Raw genomic sequence first — 24,837 nt, 5'->3', positions numbered from 1 at the left:
TGTCTGCAGATATCCTCAAAGGCACACCAGTTATTCGCTCAGGGGTTACATATAAATTTTAGCAAGTAGGCAAATACGCAAATATAGAAGCTGAATAATGAGGATCGACTGTATTGTTTATAGAGGGCCTAGGGCCCCAATCATCTGTATTGACTGGATTTTCCACGTGCACCTCCCTTTGCATGCTTTTTTATATTAGTGATTCCAGGTCCTCTGGTTCTGCACTCCATCCTCATTTTTCATGCTGGCCATTGCTGCCAGAGATGTGCTTCTGCCGTATGACAAATCCCACAGCTGTGACTGATTGTCTAGCTGGCTCAGGTCTCTGGGCCCAGCACTGCCCATCAGGCTGGGGCCTCATGTCTTCATTAGCTCAGTCCCCAGAGCAGGTGCATGGCTGGCATCCAGGCAAGAGATAAAGAGCCGGGCACTGCCGCCCAGAGAATCCCTTACCGAGTGGGGTCTGATTGTGCTCCACGCTCCCTGGGGGCCAAGGGGAGCCACAGGGCTTCAGATCTGACCCTGCCACTTTTCTGTGTCCCTCACACCCTCGACACACCTCAGGTTTTTTTCCTCCCACTGGATGTTTATTTTGGGTCTCCAGAGGTCTTGGGGTACAGATGGTATAACGGGACTGAGTCAACTGTTCCTATGCCAGTTTGATCCCAGCCCTATTCTCCCAACTCCAGAAGAAGGATGGGTAGTTGTTTGAAACTAGAACCTGCAACCTCTGCAAAATATTCCAGAAGAGCTAAAGTAAACCTTCAGCTATTTAGTCCCCTTACAACCCAAACCCACTCCACAGGAAAAGGAACAGAGTGCACAAATGCTTGTGGGCAGAACGAGAGTGAAGAGAGGGGGCCTGGAAGTGTAGTTTTGGAGTTGATTCAATGGGAAGTGATCCTCTATATGAAGTGGCCATCTCCAGAGATCAAGACTATGTCCTGGGGCAGTATAACCAGGTATAGCGGTTTGGGGGCAGAGGGGCTGGCATCTTTCCATGCCCACCCCCAATAACAAGAGGAGGGATGGGCAAAGCAGAGCAAGGCTTCCATCTTCACGGCAAGCTGTTAATCTGGTCCCTTTTCCCTGGCAATAAACTCCATGGGAAGGAAATGGAGGTATCCGCCAGTTGGCAAGAAGCCTGGGAAAGAGCAAGTTCAATCCAATTAGAATTGGATTCAATCAAATTTAAGAAGAAAATTCCATCCAAACCAGAGTGTCATTAAGGCAGCAGTTGAAGAGAGCTCATTAGCGTGAGAACCCCCACATCTCCCAACTTAACAAGTTCCCTAGGCCATTCCCAGCCCCAACCCCACTTCACCATCAACACAGTGAGTGCTAAAATCTGTTCTCCTCTGAGCCTCACTAGCAAAATGTGAATATTAGACAGTGGGTATGGAGAGCTACCCAGCATCACCAAGTGGATTCAGGAGCTGAGCCTTTGCCCACTATGGTTTGTTGGTGTGTCCTTCCTTCCAAGGTACCTTTCCTATAGAGTGTTTGGCTTGTGCAAGAAATTCTCACAAGATGTTTTCTGCAGCCCCCTGCCCTGAATTACACCTTTACTGGTGAGAGAAGGAGGAATCATGTCTCTAAGAATTAAGATGCCCAGTGCATCACACACACACACACACACACACCACTGAGGGTCCCACTTCCCATAGACTGAATATCAAACACAGGAATGCTCCTGTGTACTATTTGGGAAGGAAAGGAACAGACTGGTTTTGCAAGTTAAGAACTGGCCTTCTTGATTATTGGCTTCTGCTGCCAGCTCTGCCTTGTTCTGAAAAATGAATTTGAAGTCAGAAATAAGCACAGAATCCTAGAAAATAGCAAAGAAATAGCCAAATTTTTCAATAGGCCCTTCTTCCGTCAAACCCCAATCCAATTCCAGTTTCTATTCATTATTACCTTAAAATGAATGCATCGTTTAACTTGCAGATCCTCTTGATTTTATGTATTTTTCCATTCTGATTAGGTTTCTTTTTTAACCATAAAGAGACCCCTCAGGACATTTTCTTGTGTTTGGAATCCTCATTTGTTCCCATGTGGGAAAGCACTTTTTCTAGATTAGAAATCCTTCCAGGCAGCTAAGAGTGGTGGGATGAAACCTAGTCATGAGAATAGACACAGAGGAGATTCAATGCCATGGTCTCACATCAGTGGTATACTGGTAAATATTTAACAGTTGGCTCATCAAGGGTGGCGGAAGCCCTAGTTTATAACATTTGCCATTTTCCGTGGTGTAAATATTACCACCATGGCCAATTTTAAGCCACCACGGAGACCTCACTAAAGCCAGAGTTGGGAAGAGCCGTGCACAGGGGGCTCTTAGGAGCCACTGTGGTTGAGTGGATGTCAGCACACCATAGCTCCTAACACCTTTGGTCACCCAGAGGCTCTCAAGATTTTTCTACTGCCACCAATACTGGGGGACGTGCAAATCAAATGCATGTTCCATACTGTTAGTAGAGGGGTTTTTTTTGTTGTTGTTTGTTTTTTGTTATTGTTCAGAAGGAGTTTTCAGGTCACTGGAGAATAGTTGTTATAAAGGCAAAGCCTATAATCATGATCCAGGAAAAAGGGAAACAGATTTCCTTCCTCCCTTTTGGTGACTTCTACCATTTATATGAGAGTAGAGATAAAACCTAGGAGCACTAGAGAAAGCTGTCTGTGGGAGTAGGGTATGTGGGCAGGCTTCCTAGTGCAAAGCAATTCACACCTTTGTTTCCCCTTGTTCCTGTTTCTCCTTCATGCCCCACCTGCTCCTTCCTTCCATCCATGCACTCCCCTGCCCTGTCCACTCCACTCTCTCTGCAGAGAGTTCTCCAAAGAGAGGGAGAAGGCCAAGGCTCGAGGAGATTTCCAAAAGCTGCGAGAGAAGCAACAGCTGGAAGAGGACCTGAAAGGTTACTTGGACTGGATCACACAGGCGGAAGACATCGACCCTGAGAACGAAGATGAAGGCATGGATGAGGAGAAACCCCGAAACAGTGAGCAGCCCTCCTCTGTCTTGGCCGGGTTCTGGGAGAGGGAAGAGATGGTGGCAACAACAGCAGAAACCTTTTGCCACCGATCTTTCTTTACAGTTGTCTTCCTGGAGCAACATTGGCCTCATTGGTCACAATCATTTGCTACTCATAAGTCAGTCACAGATGTGAAATAATTGCTGTTGATCTATAAAATTCATATTCCTTTTAGAATCTTTGATCTTAAAGACAGCTGAGATTTTGCTAAGGTGAACTCCTTATTTTTAAATCAGACATTCTCCTCCAGGCTCCATCTCTTTGGGCAGAGGGGCAGGCTGCCTGCTCCAGGCTTGTTCAAAAGAAAAATGTTATCATGCAGCTCCCTAGAAAGCAAGATTCTCGTCCTGTTTGCAGCAGACTTCCAAGCACCATTGCACTTTCTCATACAAAAAGGAGCCAAAGGTTTCTCTTAAAGAGGTCAGATTCAAAGTACTAAATGGGAAGACTGAGGAAGCCCAGAAGCATTTGATAGTTAGGCTATAAAGAATGGAGCCAGATCCCTTCCTCTGGGGTTGCATGGGGCAGACTGATGGCTAGGCTACTGCTGGGACAGAAATGAGAGGGATGGATGATACTGACTCGAGGTATAGGAAAGGTGATGAATCATGGGAATTCAGGCTCTCATCAGGTAAGCCCTGTGTGGTCCCCTGCACCAGCAGCACCCCAGCACCTGGGAACTTGCTAGAAATGCAAACTCTTGGGCTGCACTTCAGATCTACTGACTCAGAGACTCAAATGCAGCCGAGCAATCTGTTTGAACAAGCCCGCTGGTGATGTGCTGACAGGTAAATTTGAGGACCACGGGTTAGCTCTAACTACTCCCCTCATTTCATTTGATGTACATCTCTGTGACTGCCACACACCTCCCGCCTTTTTCTGTGTGCAGTCTTTCTCTTCCAATTCACATGCCAAACAGGTGTGTTCCCGTCCTCAAGCAGTGTGGCTTAAAAACAATTCCTAAACATTGAGCATGTAGCATGGTCAGGAACCAACTAAGTTAGATAGCCAACCAAAATGGCTGCTGTAAGGAGCCAGGCAGGTAAGGGTGGGAAGCCAGAAACGTTCCCTGAGTGGAGAGGGCAATTACAATACCCACTGAGTCTCAGGGAGACTGATGGAAGGATAGCAGGATGTCATCATTGGTGGCATGCATCCCTCCTTAAGGAGGCCAGGAATGTCGCAGGACTGCCAGTGGGGCTGACCCAGAGAAAACGACAGTCTTCCATTCAGTTTTTAAATCTCTGTGTGTGTAGGTGTGTGTATACATATATATTCTAGCACAAATATATAAATACGGTGAGTCTAATTTCTCAGCCTAGTGAGTAGGCATTAGTTATGTCTATGTGTTCAAACTCCCCGACTGATTTCTGTGTGTTTCTACGCATTAGTATCTGAGTTGTAACTGGGAATCTAGAGAAGGACAGGGTGGAGGAAGTAGGGAAGAAGACTGCCACAGATGTTTGCAGAGAAGAGGGTCTCTGCTCCCTCGTTGCAGAGACTGAGAATCAGCTGCTCCCTTTCTGATAACTACTCAGGAAAAAATACAAAATTAAAACACACAAACAATAAAGGACTGGTAATGACATAATCTAATAACCTAAGGAGGCCTTCATGCTCTACTAAGTCATTTTGCAAGTTGGAAGACGAGGCCTTCAATGGACTATAACAATGAGCAATGATGCCACTGAGGGTCTTTCTGGAAAAATGCTTGGCAGATTCTATTATAGTGTTGCTGGGGCTATGGAGTACTTAATTAGTTTGTGGCATGGGGTGGTGTGGTAAATAAATACCACTGAGAAGCTTACCTCTGAAACACAGAAACTGGCATCTGGGCCCCTCTCTCCATCCTAAGTCAAGGTGGAGCCCCAAGTTCATGATTAATGCTGATGAGCAAGTTTCTTAGTATGTTATTTAAAATGTGCTACATCCCCCACTGGCTTAGCAACCAGTTGCTATCCTCAGACATGCGTAGTTATTCTGTTCTGTGCCTAAAGCAAGAGCTTCTGAGGAGAAGTGTGCTGCTTCCCTGTCCTGACCATTAAATGAATAAATTCCAAGGAGTTCCCAGCACGGAGAATTCTTTGCTGCTGGGGAGCAGATCTCATTTCTGGCCAAGCTTTGGGAAGAGCGTGATGAACTGCCTACTCCAGTGGACAGAACCACTGCCAAGATTTTCAAAAGCCCGAATATGGATGAAATCAGACTCTGGAGACTGTTGTTCCTCCCACTTTGTACTCTTCCCTGATGTCTAGAGGAGCCTTTGGTGTCTGCTTCTTGTCCTTAGCCAGTCTTGCCCTCAGAGAATGGAATGGGAGCCTGCCTTCTTCCTTCCATTGTGGAACTGGTAGTAGAACAGTTCTATGGGGGTGGAGCAAGGGAATGAATATATAGAAAAGCAAGATATGGAGTAAAATAGACCCATGCAATGAAATGAATGTGAGAGACATAGTAATGGAGGCAGGAAACCAGCCCAAAGGACTGTGTCTATTGGGGAAGTCCAATAAAAGTAGTTGATGTGATTAAATTGTTAGGGAATTGGCAACCTAATAGATTTGCAGAAAAGGCAAGCCTATGGCTCAGAAACTATATTCCTGTCTTCGGAACTTCACAGTTTGCCCTTTGCAACAAATACAAGGGGAGAAATGCTGCTATGAATTATATGTATTTCAATTAAAGTAGTATCTTCGCCTTTGAAATTGCTAAAAGATTACAATATAGTGAATTTGCCAGTTATTTTCAGCTCAAAGCTAAGTAGTCTTTTAAGGAAAAAAGGCATCATCACTCTTCACCAATGGCTCTGGCAGCTTCTGCTCTTCCCCTGGGCAGAAGCCTGTCAGCACCTGTGGGAGGCCACTGGTATAGGACATTGGTGAGAGAGGGGGCTCCAGTGCAAGACAGTGCAGTGACACCTCATTACCTGGTAGCGAGCCTGCCTTCAGAAGCCCAATCAGTCATTTTCCCTAGAAAAAGCTACCAAAATCACTGAGGAAGTAGAAATAACAGTACTAGGGAAGACAGAGAAAAAGGGCATAGTTAGGAGGTACTTCTCTAAGTAATTAGAGTAAATGATATGGCTGATAAATTACATAAGAAAATAAATTCCAGTTCGTGCTTCCACCCACCCATCTGCCAATTAAAGGTCTGCTTCATGCCAGGCACTGTTTCGGGTGCAGGGTGGTAGCAGTGAGCAAAGCAGTCAAACATCCCTCCCCTCATGGAACTTACCTTCTAGTGGGGAGACAGACAATGAATTAAACAGTATGTCAGTGAGTGATAAGTACTGTGGAGAAAGAAGGAATAGCGAGAGGGGGACAGATGTGTTGAGAAACTGTACTTTAGGTGGGGTGGCCAGGAAATGTCTCACTGAGAAAGTGGCATTTGAATGTAGACTTGAAGGCAGTAAGGAAATGAATCCTATAGCTATTTGGGAAAAGAGCATTCTGGTCAGAGGGAGTAGCCCATGAAAAGGCCTCAAGGCAGGAGCATGGTGTAGTATTTGAGAAACAGAGAGGAGGCTCATATGACTGGAGAGGAGTGAATAAGAGGGAGAGAAGTAGGCGATGAGGTTCAAGGTAACAAGGAAGTAGATCATGAAAATCACTGTTAGATCTTGGACTTTTACTAGGAGTGAGCAGCTAAGCAACCACTCGGTAAGCAGAGAAGTGACCTGACCTGACCCACGTTTACCAGGAGCTCCCAGGGTGCCACATGCAGAATGGAAAGGAGATGGGCAAGAGCAAAGCAAGGAGCCAGGAGAGGCTCCTGCCTCAAGAGACAGTGACACCTTATCCTGGTAACAATGAAATGATACGGTCAGATTCCCAAGTGACATCATTTGCTGATGTATCAGATGTGGGATCTGAGAGAGAGAGAGAAACCAGGGTGTTTGCAGGGTAATTGTCCTAAACAGCTAGAAGAGTGGAATCCTCATTTACTGAAGAGAGGAACAGGTGTCAGGGCAGGAATATCAGGAAAACAAACCATCTTGCACTTCATGTTTGAAATGCCTATTTGACATCCAAATGTAGATGATGAGTAGGCAATTGGGAATTCATCTGAGGTCAGGGACAAACTATATTTTGAGAAGCCAACAACATGTAGGAGGTAGTTAAACCTGCTTGCCTGGATGAGATTGCTTGGAGAGTAGTGCAGACAGAAACAAGAAGTGGTCTAGGGATCTGTGCCCACTGCTGTCAGAGGCTGGGCTGAAGCAGCAGGGCAGACTGGGAAAGATTTGGTGGAGAGAGGTGGGAAAGGCAAGGGCGTGGGGCAGAGCTGCTGAGAAGGCCAGTGAGGTGAGGCCCGGGAAGTCAGCATTGGGCTCAGCAATGTGGGGTCGCCGGCCAAAGCTTGAGGGCCAGCAGAGTCTTGTTTTGTGTCTTGAGTATGGAGACATCCCAGGGTGGCATCAAGCAATGCTCTGCCTATCTCCTGCTTTGGGCACGGCCTAGCTGCCAATCACCTGAGGGTTTCCAGGAAGGGGAAAGGATACACACATAATTCAGCCTACCTGGAGCCCTGGGGGGTCAGGGTTCTGCTCTTCATTGGATTCTAATTTGAAGTTGGTTACAGACAGCCTTGGGAAAAGGACGTTATACTTACGAGCCATTTCAGGGCCCAAAAGACAGAAAAAAGGCAAGAAAGGGGCACACTGCCCTCTGCTGCCCTGTGTGCCACTTCCTAAGTGGCAGTCGCATGGGTCTTGGCCTCTAAACCCCTCTGCTCTCTGGAAAAGAGAGGGTCATGCTAAAGCCTTTCTCTTCCCACCGAGCAGCAATGAGCATCCCTTTTAAAGAAACCAATTACAAAAATGTCGCCACTGCACAGGGACTGTTGTCATCAGCAGAGATGCACTGTTGCAAGGCACAGGGGTCACTTTCTGGCTCATGTCAGGTCTGATAGAAGGCCAGCCATAAAGAAACAGATAAAGACAGGGATTTCTTCTTTCTTTCTCCTCCTCAAGATAATAAAAATAAAAAAGCATGTATTAAACATCTACCCATATAGGAATCTCTCTCTCATGTCACGAAGACAATTTCAGTGCAATCCCAGCCCTCTAAAGCTTGCCATGTAAGACAGACACGTACGTGGATGAGCATATAAGAGACAGACAGGCACCACAACCAAAACCTTGAACTTCCACACAGATAAGCAGGGTTGAATACTTACATCAATGGCATTCAGTTATGTGACTCGGGAGCCACTTCTGAGTCCTCATGAACAATATAGCCACTGACTGCCACCTGCCTTGCGGAATCCGGGAAGCTGATGGCTGAGAGCTGCAGGTTGCCCTCGAAAGGGCCCCACATGGCTTGCGAGTGGTAATCTGAGTACTGCTGACTTACATTATACATGTCAAGGGCATGTGAATTAGTATTTGAGCTTTTATTTTACATTTTAATCAGTGCAATCAATTGTTACCTTGGACTCACCTCATGGCCACAGGTTGATACATGTCTAGATTTCTGTGACAGAATCCTGCCAAGCATCTGGCTCAGATGGCATGAGAAGAAACTATTGTTTTCTACTTGACTCCTGTCTTATTTTGCACCCTTAAGTTACCATGTGTTAGATAGAGGACCGTCCTGACCCTGTATCACTTGGCGAAAGCAGACACCTCTGTGCAAACCCCAGGTATCTCTTCTGTCCCTCCCGTTAACTTTCAGCTGGTCCTAATCAAAGTCCTAAACCTTTAGCCTGGAAAATTGCCATACAGATCAGGTGAGGAAATTGGTGTCCAATATGGGGAACAACTCACCAGGCTAACTAGTAGGATGAAGCCCAGGTCCCCTGAGTCCCTGCACGGGACTCTCCGTCATACCATAGATGCCTCCATGCAGCGGCCCTTCCCAGCTCTCCCTCCGCATTCCTGTGATACTTGGAGCATGTCCCCCTCTTTGCACGTCTGTTGGCTATGCTGTGAGGACTGCAACAGCTGCCTTTAGTCCACCCTTGTGCCCCTACTGCTGCCAAAGCCAAGGGCATCCTCTGCCTTCCAGTCAGGGTCTCAGCCCAAACCGTTGTCTTCTTAGCCCCCTTCTCTCCAGTGGCTTCAGCATCTTCCCAGTTGCCAGGCAAGAAAATCACTCTTCTTCCTCCTTCTTTCTCTTTCTTTCTCCTTCTTCTGTGATCCCTCCATGCTTATCAATTCCTGCACTGAATCAGTTGCCAAGCCTTGTCAACTGACGTTCTAGAAAGTCCCTCTTGCCTGTTCCCTCCTCTCCTCTCCACTGCTGTTCCCCAGACCAGTAGCCACCTGCCTGCCCTCCCCAGCATTCCTCACAAATATCCTGCACAATGTGGGCAAATCAGTGTTTCTAGAGATGACATGCCATTTCCTTACTCAAAAGCTTTGTCTCTCCCTCCATAGCTACAAAATAAAGCCTTGACAGATGACAAAGGGAAAATTAAGAGCTCCTCACCTTACAAACAAGCTCACCCAGGGTAGACCCATTGGTATGTAGCATTTTAGAGCTGGAGGTTTGTGTAGGGGTCATATAGTTAAATCCTCTCATTTTACAGATGAAAAAAATTGAGGCTTGGAGAGAGTAAAGTAATAAGCCAAAAGAAACTCTGAAACCAATTATAAACTTCATGTCTTTACTCAAACATGTTCAACATCACTACTCCTTAGGAAAATGCTAACTAAGATCATAATGAGCTATCACTACACACCTGTAAGGAGAGCTGGACTAGAAAGTAGTGAGAGTACTAAACTTAGATGCGGACGTGGAGAAATTGGATCCATTGTTTTGGGACAGAGAATGGTACAGGCATTCTGGGAAATAGTCTGGCCATTTCCTCAAACCAAAAAAACCTAAATATATACTTACCTAGCAGTTACATTGCTGGCAATTTACCCCCAGAGAAATGAAAATTGCATCCACATTAAAATCTGTGCACATTTATTCATAGCAGCTTTATTTGTAATAGCCCCAAACAAGCAAAATATACCTCCATAGATGAATGGTTAAACAATGGTACATCCACACTATGGATACCACTGATCCATAAAAAGGAATAAACCACACGGCTCCTTCTGTCCACACAGGCCTGCCACTTGCTGTTTCTGGACCTATGTTCCTCTCTCCTCCCTCCGCCGAGAACACCCTCCCCTCTCTCACCCAGCCTGCCAGCCCAGCGCGGGGAGCACGTTCTCACTAACGCCCCTCCCAACCCACGCTCGCAGGACAGGTGCCGGCAGAGCGCTCTGGACCTTCTGCCTGCCTCACCGGTATGCGTGGGGATGGCCAACCCTGCTGTCATATAGAAAGCCGTCAGGAAGTAGAGAATGTGCTTTGCTAACTTTTTGTTCACTCTCCCACCCAGCACTCAGGACAATGATTTATATTTAATAGACTTACCCCTCCAAAAAATACTGAAGAATTGAATTGAATCCTCTTTGAAGCAAGAGAATTAAGTTTCTTTATCTCTACATTCCCACCTTGTTGGCCAAATACCCTTTGTCTCATCTTCACAGTACTCATGGTAGGTCCTCAGAGAGTATGTTGTCATTGATCGTGTGGGTAGAAATGAGTCAGGGGTTTAAAAAGCGGGCCTAGACAAGTAGGCCTGCAAGGAGCTAGAAATAGATCCATTCGCAAAGAAAACTGGATGGTCAGTGGAGCAAGAGGCATGGCCTTGCTCACCCTTGCATTCTCTCTTTGAAGGGAACCAGTATTCCATAGCCTGTGTGGAATTGCTTTTTGGATTCTGAGGTTGGACAGTGGACACATATCAGCGTCTGTGGGCTCTGCTGGGCTAGAAGGCCGAGCCAAGACTGGGGCAGGGGCGTGCAAGGTGGGCAGGATGGAGATGGTCTCATGTGGGCACTAATATCCCCATTTTATAGATGGGAGACTGAGTCTCAGAGAAGTTAACTTGATTATGGCATACATTTCATAAGTCTCACCTAACCTCAGGTAGGTAGGTCTTGAGTTCACTTCTGCTGACTCTGTACCACACTCCTCTCTACCACTGTCCCTCCCTCGGTCATGTTGTGACTGTCCTCCTCCTTTAGCAAGGGGAGTCAGAAGGGGATCCCTCTGATCCCCCAGCCAGAGTAGCCTCTTCATCTCCTTTGTTATTGCATTTATCACCCTCAGTTTAATATGTAAAGGAAGGTGGATAGGGGAAAGGAGAAGAGAGGCAGGAAAAGTGTTAACATAAAGGGGCATGAGTTTGATTTTATTTTTTTAAGGGGAGAGAGGAAGGTAAGCTTTATGATCATAAGAACTATGAAGCATGAAAGAAATTATGGAATTACCTTCCTCAAGCAAAAAAAAAAAAAATGTTAACAGATCAAAAGCCTCCATTTGGAATGGTTTAAGAGACAGTCTTGTGTGCAAGGAGGCCTATCCATCATAAGACCTATCAGAGTTTCTTTCAGTTTAGGACTTCTTTTTAACTTAATTAGAGAAGTGCCGTGGTCGACCAGAGCGCTTGGGAGTGAGGTGTTTCAGCTCACTGACCGTCCACTCTCCCGCCTTGGCAAGTACACCGGTGGGAGCATGCATAATCTGCCTTTGCCGACGCAGGACTGTGCAGTGCTCCGGGCCATCCCTTCCGAGCCTGCGATAGCCCCGGAGCCTCAGCGTTATGGGAGCCTGGAGGGGATCTCTGGCCAGGGACAGCCTCACAGAGAGGTTCATTTGTGGAGTTTTGGAGACGTCCTGTCACCTACCTGAAGTCACGAAACCCTTTGACAAATTGATCTGTCCACTCAGCCTTGCCCAGGGTAGGCACCCAATAAAGTGCTAATTTGATTTTAATTTGGTGCTTTGCAAACAGATCCACACACCTGGGAGCTGAGAGTAGCTCCAGAAAGGGATTGAAGGGGAGATGAATCATCCTAAATTTCCCTTTGATCCATTTTCTCTGAAAACATTGCTCAGCCTCCACACAGAGCCACCCAGGAGATAGTTGCCCTTGGCTCCCACCACACACGCACCCCCCATTGCACATAACCACTGGGAGATGAAAACCCCGCATCACATCAAGATACATTATCTGTCAGGAGGCTGTCAGTGGAGTAAGAGTGACAGCTCCTGCATCTGTAATTGCTTGCTGATGTGGAAAGTTATCATCTGGCAATGGAGGGAGATTAGCCATGGACTGCGTTTCTGTCACTGGGGTGCATGGCATGGGGGCCAGTGGGAAGAGCACAGACACTGGGATTGCTGGCCTCAGATATAGGCAGTTGGAGTCACACATGTCAGACCGTCCTACTTGGGTGAGAGAGACATTTATGCATCCACTCAACACATATTAAGTACCAACTAGGTGCTCCGAATGTGAAGATAAACAACGCAGTCTGTGTCCTAAAGGGACTTACAGCCTAGTTATGGAGACAGATGCACAAATAAAGAGGTTGCAGCAATGAGTTGAAGGCATAAACAAGTACTGGAAAAATACAGAGGAGAGAGAATAGAATTTGGAAAAAGAGAGAAGGAGCTGCTCACCCAGAGAATGATTCTTAAGCAGGCCCTTAGCAGTCAGGGCAGACCACTTGTAATAAGCAGCCGCCATCCAGATCAAGTCTCAGTTACTTGTTACAGGGAAGGTTATTTCTGCTCCACAGTTCACTGTGGGTTTGGTGTTGGTAGGAGGGGAAGTTCACCTCCACAGTCTTCAGGGGCCAGGACTCCTTCCCTCCAGTGTCCATACCACCTCCCAGGCCATAGAGGTCTCTGGGGATCCCTGCATCTGGCCAGCAGGAAAGGAAAGGGGCAGGGAGCGTGGAGAGGCATGCAGGAAGGTCAGAGGCCAGGCCTGGGAGCGTGAGTCTCGCTCCCATCCACATTCCTGGGCCGGAATACAGTTATCAGCTCCACCAGCTTTCACGGGGCTGGGAAACATAGTCCAGCCGAGGGCCCAGGGGGCAAAGCAATCGAGCTGGGTGGACACAGCAGTGTCTCTGCTGCCTGCAGATCAGCAGCAGTTTACAGACCAAAGGGATGAGAAGGGACATTGTAAACTGAGTGAACTGCATATGTAAAGTGTAGATGCAAATAATAGGAGGGGGAGGAGCAGGAAGGGGAATGGGAGGGAAGGAAAGAAAAGATTTAGTTTTGGAAACATGGGGGAGAAGGCAAAGATCAAGCCAGAAAGGAAGACGGAGGCCTCATCTCAAAGGGCCTCGAATGTGGACTTTATCCTTTGGATACGAAGGAGCCACCAGCAAGACTGAAGTGGAGGTACAAGTTCACTGTCACAAGGTCTCTGTGTCCCTGATTGTGGACAGTTGGTTGGAGGGAGGGAGAAGCTGGAAGCAGGGACACCAGTCATTTCAAAGGATAATGAGCCTGAAATGAGAGTTTTTGGAAATGGATCAGAAAGATGGGCTTCCTGGTCGTCTGCTCTCAGGAGGGCCGAGTCCCGGGGCCAGCAGAGCCAGGGATCTCTGGGATCAGCAGCTCATGCCTCTCCAGACTTATCCTCCTGCCCTCCTGAGGGGCTCCTCCTGAGAGCTGGTCTGTCCTGTCTGCTTCGCAGAGGGAGCCCTGTCCTGCCCTTTGTCCCTTGCTGTTTAAAGCCCTATTTTGTGTCCATGACCATAAACACACCAACCAGCAGTCCCTTCACCCTGAAAGGTACAACGTGTAGAATTCCAAATAGCTCTGCCTCATTTAATTCCTGTCTTATGTGGCTTATTTAAAAAACAGTTAAGTAACAACTCCAAATATGGGGCTTTGATGGCTCTGTCCTTTAGGATCACTTGAGCAGCAGAAATACACATGCCTCTGGCGAGAGCCACATTGTTCCAGAGGAGGTGGATGTCCCCATGTATCGGAAAGATTCTGTCCTCTTAAAAATCCTAGTACTTGCCTTAAGTTCTGGACTATTCTTTATTCTGATCACTTTGTATCTAAGCCTCGTGGTTAGAGGGGCAGGATTGAAGCCCGGTCAGGAACACCGGAGAGTTCCCTAAAGGGAGCTGCTGAACAGAAGGGTGCTTCCCTGGGGAGATGGATGGAATTCTTAAAAACAGAAGGAAAAACGTCAGTGTTAGGCTGGGCTGACGGCAGGGAGAAGAGGGGAAGGGGAGGGCTGGTACATTTACATTTTATTCCTGTCCTAGTCTGGGCTATTATAACAAATGACCGTAGACTTTGTGACTTAAACAACGGGCATTTGTTTCTCACAGCTGTCCAGGCTAGAAGGCCGAGAACCAGCATGCCTCGGTGCAGGCCGTCGTCCTGGTTGACAGAGGGCCAGCGTCCTGCTGTGTCCTCACACGGCAGAAGGAGCGCTCGCTAGTTCTCTGGGCTCTTCTTATAGGGCAGTAATCTCATTTGTAAGAGCTCTACCCTCATAACCTAATGACCTTCCAAAGGCCCCATCTCCAAATACTATCATGTTAGGATCAGCATTTCAACATAAAAATCCGGGGACAACACGTTCAGTCCATGCATTGATCTTCCTGTATCCCTCTGCCAGGCCCTGGATTCCTCGTGTAGCCAAGTGGGTAGCTTCATCACAATCAGAAGAATCATAGCATCTTAAAATCCTGGGGAATAAAGGGGTCCCCAAGTCATGGAGTCTATTTCCCAGCCTCTGGGAAGAACACATATCCCCCATCTGACCTGCCCCTGTCAGTGCTTCTGGGGCCTCTGCAGGACCTGTCTCCTGTCAAGGGGTGTGTTTTTTCTGAAGGCAGAAAAGGGCAGATCCTCCCCGCTCACAGTTCTTACAGAGTCACTGTCTCTTAGAGCTACATGCAGGTTTCCCCACTGTCTCAAGACAAAGCATGGAAGGTGCTCACAGGTACCATAATGGGAACTGGGAGCGAAGTGGGGTCTTGTCCTGGAAGTCTTTGGAATTCTGCCACTGGGAACGGATGATGTGGGCCTGCCTTGTCACCATGTCTGATCTAAAATCAGATGGGGCCAAATCAGGTCAAGCAGAAGCTATATAATGAATCAGACACACAAGTTAATTCTTTATCTTGTATTTCTTTCACACTCATAGGAGATAGAAGGCATTAATATTTCATGCTGTTTTGATGTTTTACATCACATGCTCACCTCTTCTCCCCGTTCTTCTTCGAGTACACCCAGAGAAATCTCAGAAATATTCTTATTTTATTTCTCTTTCAGTGAGGCCAGCTAGCCAGCTAAGAATGACAGTCAGGAAATGGTTAAGAAAGTACCAAGAACAAATTCCTAGCTGCTGCTTTAGGACCAGAAAGCTGAATATGTTAAAAGCTTGAAAAGGTCAACTGCCTTCTCAGAGGGCAGAGGTTTGATTTCATCCATTATGTGGTCTTTGGCATAATGTTCATTTCATTCACTGGCTGAAATGGAGATTTATGGAGTAAATGTTATCACAAGCTAAGACTTAATGAGATCTCAACTGTATCTCCTGGATGTAGTGGAAAGCAACCGTTTTGGTAATAAATAGAGAACAGTATCGGATTTGTAAATTCCTCTTTCCGTTGTTAAGTTTAATCAGATCAGTGAAACTGAAGAGGATTGTTGATGACCAAATATTATTTTCCATGCCTTACTCTGGCCAGGAAACATTACTCCTAATGGAAATGGCATGTTGCTCTGGCAATGATAGGGGATGACATTTGTCATTAGGCTAACCCAATTGTTGCATATTAAAAAATATCTTTAGACTAAAATCTGTTTACACGAAAGTGGAACCAAGGCCCCATAGCACTCTGTTACTAGTGTCGCTAGTTCACAGAAGCAAAAATTCTTTCCCAATAAGCTACAGAAATGTGTAGCAGTGGCCATGATAAAGGGGCTCATGAGCCACGTGCTCTCTTCTTGACCCAACTGAAGCATCAGACTTAGGCTGGATGAGCGACCATGCTGCCCAGGATGTGGCCTCAAACAGCCTTTCCTGACATGGCAGAGAGGAGGTTAAGGGGACAGAGCACAAGCTCCGGTAGCTTCTTTTTTAGTTTAGCACTAATAAAAAGAATTGAAGTGGCGCAAAAGGGAGGCTGATGCAGCTATCTTTTTTCCAGTTGAGTTTAATTTTTTTTTTTCATGATTAATCATAGTTAAAGATTTTTACAAATGATCTTCTCACAAGTTGCCAAGCAGGGACCATGTCACAGTAGGTTACTGTGAGCACACAGCAGTAACTTCATGAATACTTGATGAAAGGACTGGCAGTAGTGATGAAGACATCTGGGGCGCTGATAGCCCCAAAAGGAATGTGGTTAACGTCACATATCGGCCTTGGGAGCCGTATATCATCACCAATAACTGTTCAGGCTCCGGGTGACTTTTTAGATGCTAAACAAGTGATCCTGAGGGTCTTCTGTTTGGCCTGTGTTTTGCTTTTTCGTTCTCCAATAAATATATACAGTGTCTAGACATTCTACACACAGAGTATTATTCTTGAATATTATAGATGACAGCTTCCAGTGCCACTTATGAAACACCTCCTCTAACTCATATTATCTTTAATCTTTACTTAAACTGCCAAGATTGGTGTTATTAGCTCTTTTTTTAGGTGAGAAAGATGAGGTTCAGATAATTTGCCCAAGGTCACACAGCCAATAGTAGGCTGAGCCAGGATTCATACCCAAGGCTAGCTAACTATAAAGGCAGGAAAGAGGTGAGCACGAAGAACAAAGGAGCCCCCAAAATATCTGTGGATAGGAAAGTGAGATGAGGGTGGGAGGGGGGAAGAAGGCCCTGGAAAAGAAGTCAAAAGACCTAGTTTCTAGTCTCAGGTCTAATACTCTATGATCTTAAATAAAATTTTCCCTCCCTGGGCTTCAATTTCCTAATATGTAAAAGTAATAAATTATCTCCGTTTTTCTATAAATTCTTGAGTGTTCTGATCCCTGGGAATTCCCTCTGGCACTGTTTTTTTCTTTGGGTTCTACATTCGAGAAGTGATGGGAGGCTGGGACAAGGAGAGAATGCCATAGCTTTGCAGACCCTGGCTCTCCCCGTCTTGGTCAGGCAGCCAGCAGCTACAGGAGAGAAAGCATCCTCTGCGTAAGAATGTTAGATAGCCTGCCTCCAGCATCCGGCAGCTGACCTCCTCCTCATGGCCCAGAGCCAGTGCCCAATCACTTGGTCTTTGCCTTGAAAGTATTGAATGATAGAATCTGGGCACTGGAAAATGTCCCAGACACTCTGTCCTGCTCACCTCAGGTTCCCATCTACACATGACATTCCTCTACAGTGTCCCCCTTCCTTTTTGGAACACTCTGTGGGAGGAACTCGCCAGGTCACAAGAAACCCTTTCCATTTTTGTGCAACTCCAGTTCTTAGAAAAGTGTTCCTTTTCCTGAGGTGACACCTGGGGCTGTTTAACTTCCACACGCTGGTCTGAGTGTCACGGGTTCAACTGTGTCCTCCCAGTGGTGCTAATTATCTTCGTTTGGCTAATGACGCCTGCTAATTGTTTTTCTGTCTCGGCTCTCCCTTCTGTCTTACATTCCATTAGGGGTGTGCTTTTGAGGTTATCACCCACCTCTTCTCATTGGTCCTTCCAGTAACCCGGGACGGAAGTGCTGAGCTGTTAAAACAATGTGTCCTTCTGAAACACTGAGTCAGTGCTGAGCAGTACTCTGCCACTCAGGACTCCTGGCTGGCATGTACCATTGCTGCGACGCCTGGCTGTCTTCCTCTCTTTTTCCCACACCCCATTGATGCAGCCCCTCTTCCCCACCTGTGCTGACCTCTGTGCTTGGTCCCTCCCATCTGCAAAAATGCTCCCTTTCCCACAGTATTGTTGGAATTAGCAAAAGACCACTGTTCCTTTCTGTGTTCCCGAATTGGGCAAATACCCTGTGTTCACACCTTTTTAGCTAATCATCAAGTAAGGATTACTCCTGCACTGCAAGTAGCAAAAGTGATAGAGTTGTTTGAATCTTCCCCAGGTCCCCACAGCCCTGCTGTATAGACCCAGTAACACCACCCCATCATGCAGTCCATGCAACCACTACACCCCTTCCTGATAAGAGCCTGTACCGTATTCCACCCACCAAGACCACGACTTTTATCTAAAAACCACAAACTGTATGTCCTTCCCTTCCTTCAGGGTTTCTGGGCCACTCAGCCTGCAGCGGGAATCTTCACAGACTCTGGGCATCAGAGGGAAGCAGTAACATCTCTAGAGACAGCCTACAGTCCTGGGAGGCCCAGGTGAACCCAAGGCAGGGCCTCCCATTCAGAGTCAATTTCTGGAACAATGGCATTTCCATTTCCTGCCAGCACCCCAGGCCTTTTGCTTGTTGAAGACTCTGGTACCTGTCCTATATGTTTCAAAACCCTTTTCTCCCTCTAAAGATAGAACAGTCAGTCTCTCCAACAAGCCCACCTTTCTGAAAAATTACAGAGGAGTTCTAAGATTAAGAAAAAGAGGGAGGAGGTATGAAGGGTGATTAATACCTTTGATTCAGAGTCAGCCTTGAGAGGAAGAATCTGGAGGGAGACGCTACTCAGTAGAATAATAAAAGTGGCATTGTCTGACATTAAAATCCATCTGTTCTTGCATATTTAGTTTGGTGTTGGGTTCTCCTTCTCTGTATCTGATTCAGAGTCACCCCAGCTGCTTTGGGCATGAGCAGCCACTGCCCACCTGTGGTCACACGTTGGCCCTTCTCCTAAATAGCACAGGAGGGAGGAAGGAGCCTTGAGTGAGTAGCTGACTGCATTCCAGTGCCGGCTCCGGTGAAGCATGAACGAATGCAACTGTGCTGACCCTGGCCCTGTCCCAGACACACGCAGTCCTACCCCTCTCTGAGGGTGAAGAAGCAGAAGAAAGCTGAATGAGGAGTGTGCTCAAGGACCCACCAATATTTGTGGCCAGGGAACAACATGGAGCAGAGGACAGAGACCTGCATCCTTGTCCCAGCTCTGTGCTCACTTGAAGACTCCGCTACAAATTGGGAATGAAGACACCCTCCCTAGCTGTCTTCTCAGGTGCTATGAGGATTAAAGGGAATCATTTCATGAGTGTTTTCTAACATCACACAGTGCTATCCCCTTATCTAATGAGCAGAAAAAGAACTAGGTACCAGAATTCTACTCCACGTGGCACAAATGTCACGTGTTTCTGGAAGAAGAATGCTGTGTGGTTTAAGAGGCTTCATGAAGGCAATAGGCCTTGGAGGGAAAGGGGTCTTGTGCATGGGGAGCCCAGGCCGAGGTCCCAGTCAGGCAAAGACCAGATCTAGGTGCATAGGACCTGGCAAGCACCATGCATGTGTCAGGCCCTTGAAAAAACGGGGTCAGATCACACTGACCAAGTGTGGCATATTCTGGAGGCCAAGAGTAGAGCCGAATGCCTGGACCAGAGAAGATGAACACTGGGTGGAAATGGAAAAAGAGGTTAGATAGGCAGAGTGAGACCAACTTTCAAAGGACCTTGGGAGAAAGGCTGAACATTCAATGCAGTGAGTGACAATAATGTGATATGAAGAGATGGAGCTGAGGGGAGACTCATCCATCAAATGAGAAAATTCAGTAAGGGCTTCAGGAAGCCCTTTTCTCTGGGCCCAGTCCCTGCCCCCTCACAAGCGATCAGCAACCTGGTGTTTCATCACATAGAGCATCCTTGCTTGGAAAGCTCATTTTGTTTGTTTCTAAGGTAATAGAAACCTTGCAAACCCCAAGCAAATGCTTCAAACTTCCAATAATGAGCAACTCTTAGTCTCTCAAGGGAGTCAGACCATTTTGGAAATGTTTCTTCCATTAGGACAAAATTCTCATTCTTTGTTGCCTATTCCTTGCAGAGCTACTCTTTTCTCTCATGTGAAAAGATGAGATGGTGATGAGGTTTCCCAACCTACCATATCTAAATTAAACCTTTCCAGGTTCTTCATAGACCATGACTTGCAGCTGGCCCTCCGCCATCCCAGAAGTCTGCCTCTAGCCACTGCCCTTCTTTGCCTGCAGTTCTGAGTGTTGACTGACTGTCCTAACAAGGTCTGACAGATGCCAAGGAGGGAAGCACTGCCTCCCATACTGCTGAAAGACCTCTAGTGGAAAATGTGGGGTGATGAAATCACAAGGTAGACCAGGTCGTTGCATCCTTGGCCTTGCAACCAGGCAAGGAGGAGGAAAAGAACAACTGCAAGCATGCAGGAGGCAGAGCTGGGAGATTAATTAAAGGAAAGGACTTGCCGCAGAAGGGGGCAAGCTGATTGATATTCTGACAGCTGCCCATAAACGCATTCATGAAATTATGGAGCTGAAGAGGCATCATGGGGTTGGAGACTTTATAAAGTGACTCACTTCACATAAATGCCACTCGTGGAAGCAGCCTAGGAATTTAAGGCAGCAATTGACTTGCATGCTGGAAGGGAAGGAAGACTGAGACCCTGCCGAAGAAAGTACTGCTCCTTACTCCAGAGAGCTTCCCCTCTGTGGGTACCCACATCCTTAGAGATTGTGCTATTCCCTGCGGGACCTCCTTGCGGGAAATGTGACCTGGGTGAAAATTATCCTGAGCAGCAGAAAGCAGTGAAGTGAAGACAGAACCCAAAGAAAAAAGAGTGGATTGTGAGTTCTGTACAGCTATTGTCAACAGCAAAGAACAGGGCATAACTCACCGACAGGGGAACTTTTGAATTCCAGGCCAGGGAGGGAGCCCTGGGCCTATGCTCAGCTGTAATGACCAAGGGTGGCTTTCAGCTTCTCCATGATGCAAGTAAGTGACAGGTGAAAAAAAGAGGGATCACTGGATGGTGGAAATAGGCCTGGACCTCTACCACTAACTTACGTGACTGTGGGCAAGTCACTGATCCTCTCTAGACGTTAACATTGTCACTTGTAAAATGAAGGGCTGCCCTTCTCTGTCTTGACCTGTAATGCAGGCATGATTGAAATCTATTTTACAGTGGGGAAACTGAGCCACAGAGGAGTGAAGTAGCAGATGCAAGGTCACATAGCTCCAAAGTGGTAGAGCACGGATTCAAACTCAGGCCACCTGGCTCCAGAGCCCATGTCCCTAACCACACTGCTCTGCTTTCTGTCCCCCTCCCCTCCCCCAGCAGCACTGGCAGGCAGGGCCTGGACAGGATTATAAAATGAGTGGCTTCTTGCCAGACCCCCACCTGCACTTTCTGCACTCTCCGCCTAGAGGTACAAGCACGTCCACAGGACTCCGTAGTCCTCTCTCATGATTAGGAAAAGGTTTTATAAGTTCATCCAAATATTTAGTAGCTAAGAGGGCTGACTTAGCGTAACATCTGCCACTGTTCAAATGCTTGATCTCATTAGTTGCCCACTTTGAATAAGTAAATTAATTCTCTAAGACTTTATTTTCTCATCTATATATTAGGAACACATAGTGGGGACAGGTGACCCCTCACAGGGTTGTTTAGAGGTTTGAATCAGTTAATATATGTAAAGTGCGTGGAAGAGTAGCTGGCATGGAGCAAGTGATCAAAACATTGAGCTGCTATTGTTATTAAGACACAAACAACTGCTATTGTGCACTGAGGGGACAAGGCCCTAAAATGAAGGAGTTACCAGTACACATCATGGGAGTGGGTTGGAGAAGGATTGGGGACTCAATTCATTCCCTGTTCCTTTCATGTCATACCACATGTATGGCTAGCTACTGCTAAATCTGGCCTTGGGAACTAGAATAATGTCCTCTCTCCAACCTAAAAGTTATTTTGTCCCTAAAAGAATTGGATTTCCACAGGAATTCGTCAAAGCAAGGGCCCTGTCATCCATGTCTAAAAGATCTCTGTCACACCCTCCGTGGTTGCAGTGAGCTGTTTTCCCTTGGGGGTGTCCACCCCTCCTGTGTGATCAGATCTCCTATCTCCCCCATAGTCCCAAGGGCCCGAGAATGTTCCATGCTGCCCTGTCGCCCATAATGAAGGTGAGGAAGGGATGGGAAAGGTAAGGGAAAGGGACATGTGTTTATTTCCTTCCCCTGCCTCTTCCTGCCACAGCCCATGTCCCCTCGACATGACATAACTGAAGTGGCCCTACTCTATGGCACTACAACTGTGGAGATACATTTTCTGCTGGAGGGGTGCTGAGTGTTTATGGCCTGCAGAGAGCACAGCGACCCTGGTTTTCTTCTTTGGATTATAGCTGCAGATCAAGGACAGGCATTTATGCCTCCTCCCAGTTTATAGCAGTAATAATAATTATGATGATGGCACATCATGCTTATATTGTGCTTCTTTAATAAGGCCACTTTATTTGGCTTCTTAATATTTAATCCTGTTTTTTATTTACTTTCTGATGGCTTAAAATCAACTAGGTTTTAATTGCTTTTATGGAGGAAGCCATGCTGGGCCTGGGCTGTCAGGAAGTTGTTGAGACTGCTCTGGCGGCTGGTGGCACCTTTCTCTGTGACCTTTCAACCCAGACAGCCTACCTTGGCTGGGGACCATTTGCTTTTTCTCTCACCATCTCTTTCCTTTTTTTCCCCATGCAATTTGTTTTCTCCTCTCCTACTCCTTCTCTTTCTTTCCCCTACAAGTGATGTATAACTCATCATCTCATTCAATTTATTTATATATAAGAGATGAGAAAAATGAGACCCAAAATCATGATGTGACTTGTCAAGGATTTGGAGCTATTTATTGGCAAGGTCAAGGAAAGGACAACCTGGCATTTCCTAGGATTCCAGTACTAGGGAGAATGCTAAGACTCTGAGCTGGATAAAGACAAATAAAGAGCTCCTTTGCCCATCAGCTTGAGACTACATGTGGTCATATGCTTGATCTATCAAACCGTAGAAAAGCAGAAAGGAATAACTTCCCAAGTTAATTTTTCCACAAGAGAAAATTAAATTTGATGAACTTCCTTGGCTGGTGTGGCTCAGTGGATTGAGTGCTGGCCTATGAACTGAAAAGTCACTGGTTGGATTCCCAGTCAGGGCACAGGCCTGGATTGCAGGCCAGGTCCCCATTTGGGGGCGCACAAGAGGCAACCTATCAATGTACCTCTGGCACATTGATGTTTCTCTCCCTCTCTTTCTTCCTCCCTTCCTCTCTCTAAAAAGAAATAAATAAAATCTTTCTAAAATGTTGATGAACTGTAGCACAGTTTCTCTAAGTGAGTCTCCTAGGGCAGTAACCAGAATATTCAATTTTCTGCCATGGGGCTAAAGCAGTCCCAGGATAATGCCCTACATCAATAGTTCTTACCAATAATTCAATCTGCAGATATGTTTTCTTTTTAAATAAGCATAACATTATACATATAATGATATATATATTCCTCACTGAGGACATGCTTATTGATATATTCCTCACTGAGGACATGCTTACTGATTTTATTTATTTATTAATTTATTTATTTGTTTATTTTTAGAGAGGGGAAAGGAGAGAGGGAGACAAACATCACTATGTGGTTGCCTCTCACTCGTGCCCCCAACTGGGGACCTGATGTGCAACCTGGTTACGTGCCCTGACTGGGAATCAAACCAGCGACACTTGGTTCGCAGGCTGATGCTCAATCCACTCAGCCGCACCAGCCAGGGCTTTGCAAATATGTTTTTAAGCAAAGTTATTCCAGGGGTTGCCTGATGTAGCTAGGGAGGCCCTGCACTCAAGGGCAGTCATTCTCTGTCATTACTAGCTGTCACCTTCAACTTTTGGGGACTACACTTCACCTATCTCCCTAGCCTGCACTGGTAGACATGTAAACTGGGTGATTTAAGGAGAAGCTAATGAAGATGCAGGCAGGGTTTAAGGAAGTCAAGAAGGGATAGTGCAGGACCCTGAGGGCAGCACCCAGAGGGAGCTGTTGTCACCACAGGCCTGCAGGGAGAAAGTAAGGGGGCAGTTTCCAGAAGTGAGAAAGGATGGTCATAAGAGGGTCACATGACAGGCCCATGGCTCTCGGCAATGAGACAAAGCCAATCTGCACCAACCCGCATGCAAGCACCAGGCTTCACAGACATCCTTCTGGAGCTTCCCGTTGACCAGCACAGAAAGAAGCCCTCGCAGGAGCACTTGCTGATGGTTTACACTGGGCCTCCTGGAAACAGGGTGTGGCGGAAAGGGGTGGACAGTGTGTCTGAAGGACAAACTCTCATGATGTCTAGCATATAGGAGTACCCTTAGGACTCCATGAAGATATAAAGTGTTGTTATTATAGTTCCATTGCCATTATCACAAGGATCTGAGACGGAGTCCAGAAAATTCTAACATGAAGTCTCTGGCCTTGAGAAAATTAAGATTTAGTTAGGGGCATAAATCTAATACTTATTCAGCAAACTATAAGAAGATTAGCTGGTAATATTAGCAAATACTTATAGCACTAACACTTTACGGAGTTATTTTGTACATATTTCAACTTAACTCTTGCCAGAAGCTGTTGAACTAAGTAGTATCATTACCTTCTTTTCACAGATAGGAAACTGACCTCAGAAAGGTTAAATAACTTCCCCAGAGTGACACAGCCAGGAGAGGGTGGGACTGAAACTTGAATTCAGGCTTTTCTTTCTACTTCTCACAGGTCCCAGTGTCCCCGGAGCTCAGAAGAGGGCACTGGGGGCAGTGGCAGGTCCTGAAAGCCTCCACAGACCAGGACTGTGCCTCCAGGGGTGGGCAAATTTTCAAGAGTTCAGGAGTCAGAATCCTCTTTTTCTAAAGGACCAGCTAGTAAATATTTTAGGCTTTGTGGGCCACATAGAGCCTCCTCTGCAACTAGTCAACTCTGTCGTTGTAGCGTGCAAGCAGCCCTGGGTCACACATAAGCAAGTGGGCATGCTGTGTTCCAATGGGACTTGATATTTACAAAATAAATGGCAGTCTGGATTTGGCCAAAGGACTGTAGTTCCCTGACCCCTGGGACAATGCAGGAGATGTGCACAGGCACTCCAGGAGAGGGTGTGATATAGGACA

At 46.6% G+C, this 24,837-nt stretch overlaps 1 protein-coding gene across 5 annotated transcripts in view; it reads left to right on the top strand.

Moving 5' to 3' along the window:
• CACNA1C (calcium voltage-gated channel subunit alpha1 C) overlaps window positions 1–24,837 on the top strand; it is a 713,310-nt gene that overhangs the window by 535,712 nt on the left and 152,761 nt on the right. For all 5 annotated transcript variants that reach the window (XM_090273794.1, XM_090273795.1, XM_090273796.1 and 2 more), the window contains exon 9: window positions 2,827–2,999. In XM_090273794.1, coding sequence (XP_090129920.1) covers window positions 2,827–2,999 — 173 coding nt within the window. The remainder of the gene's footprint in view (window positions 1–2,826; window positions 3,000–24,837) is intronic.

This window comes from Furipterus horrens, unplaced genomic scaffold (genome assembly GCF_987537825.1).
Source record: "Furipterus horrens unplaced genomic scaffold, mFurHor1.1.pri manual_scaffold_4, whole genome shotgun sequence".
NCBI classification, from domain to species: domain Eukaryota; kingdom Metazoa; phylum Chordata; class Mammalia; order Chiroptera; family Furipteridae; genus Furipterus; species Furipterus horrens.
Note: the sequence above shows the minus strand (reverse complement) of the source record. Positions and strands in the feature narration are given on the sequence as shown.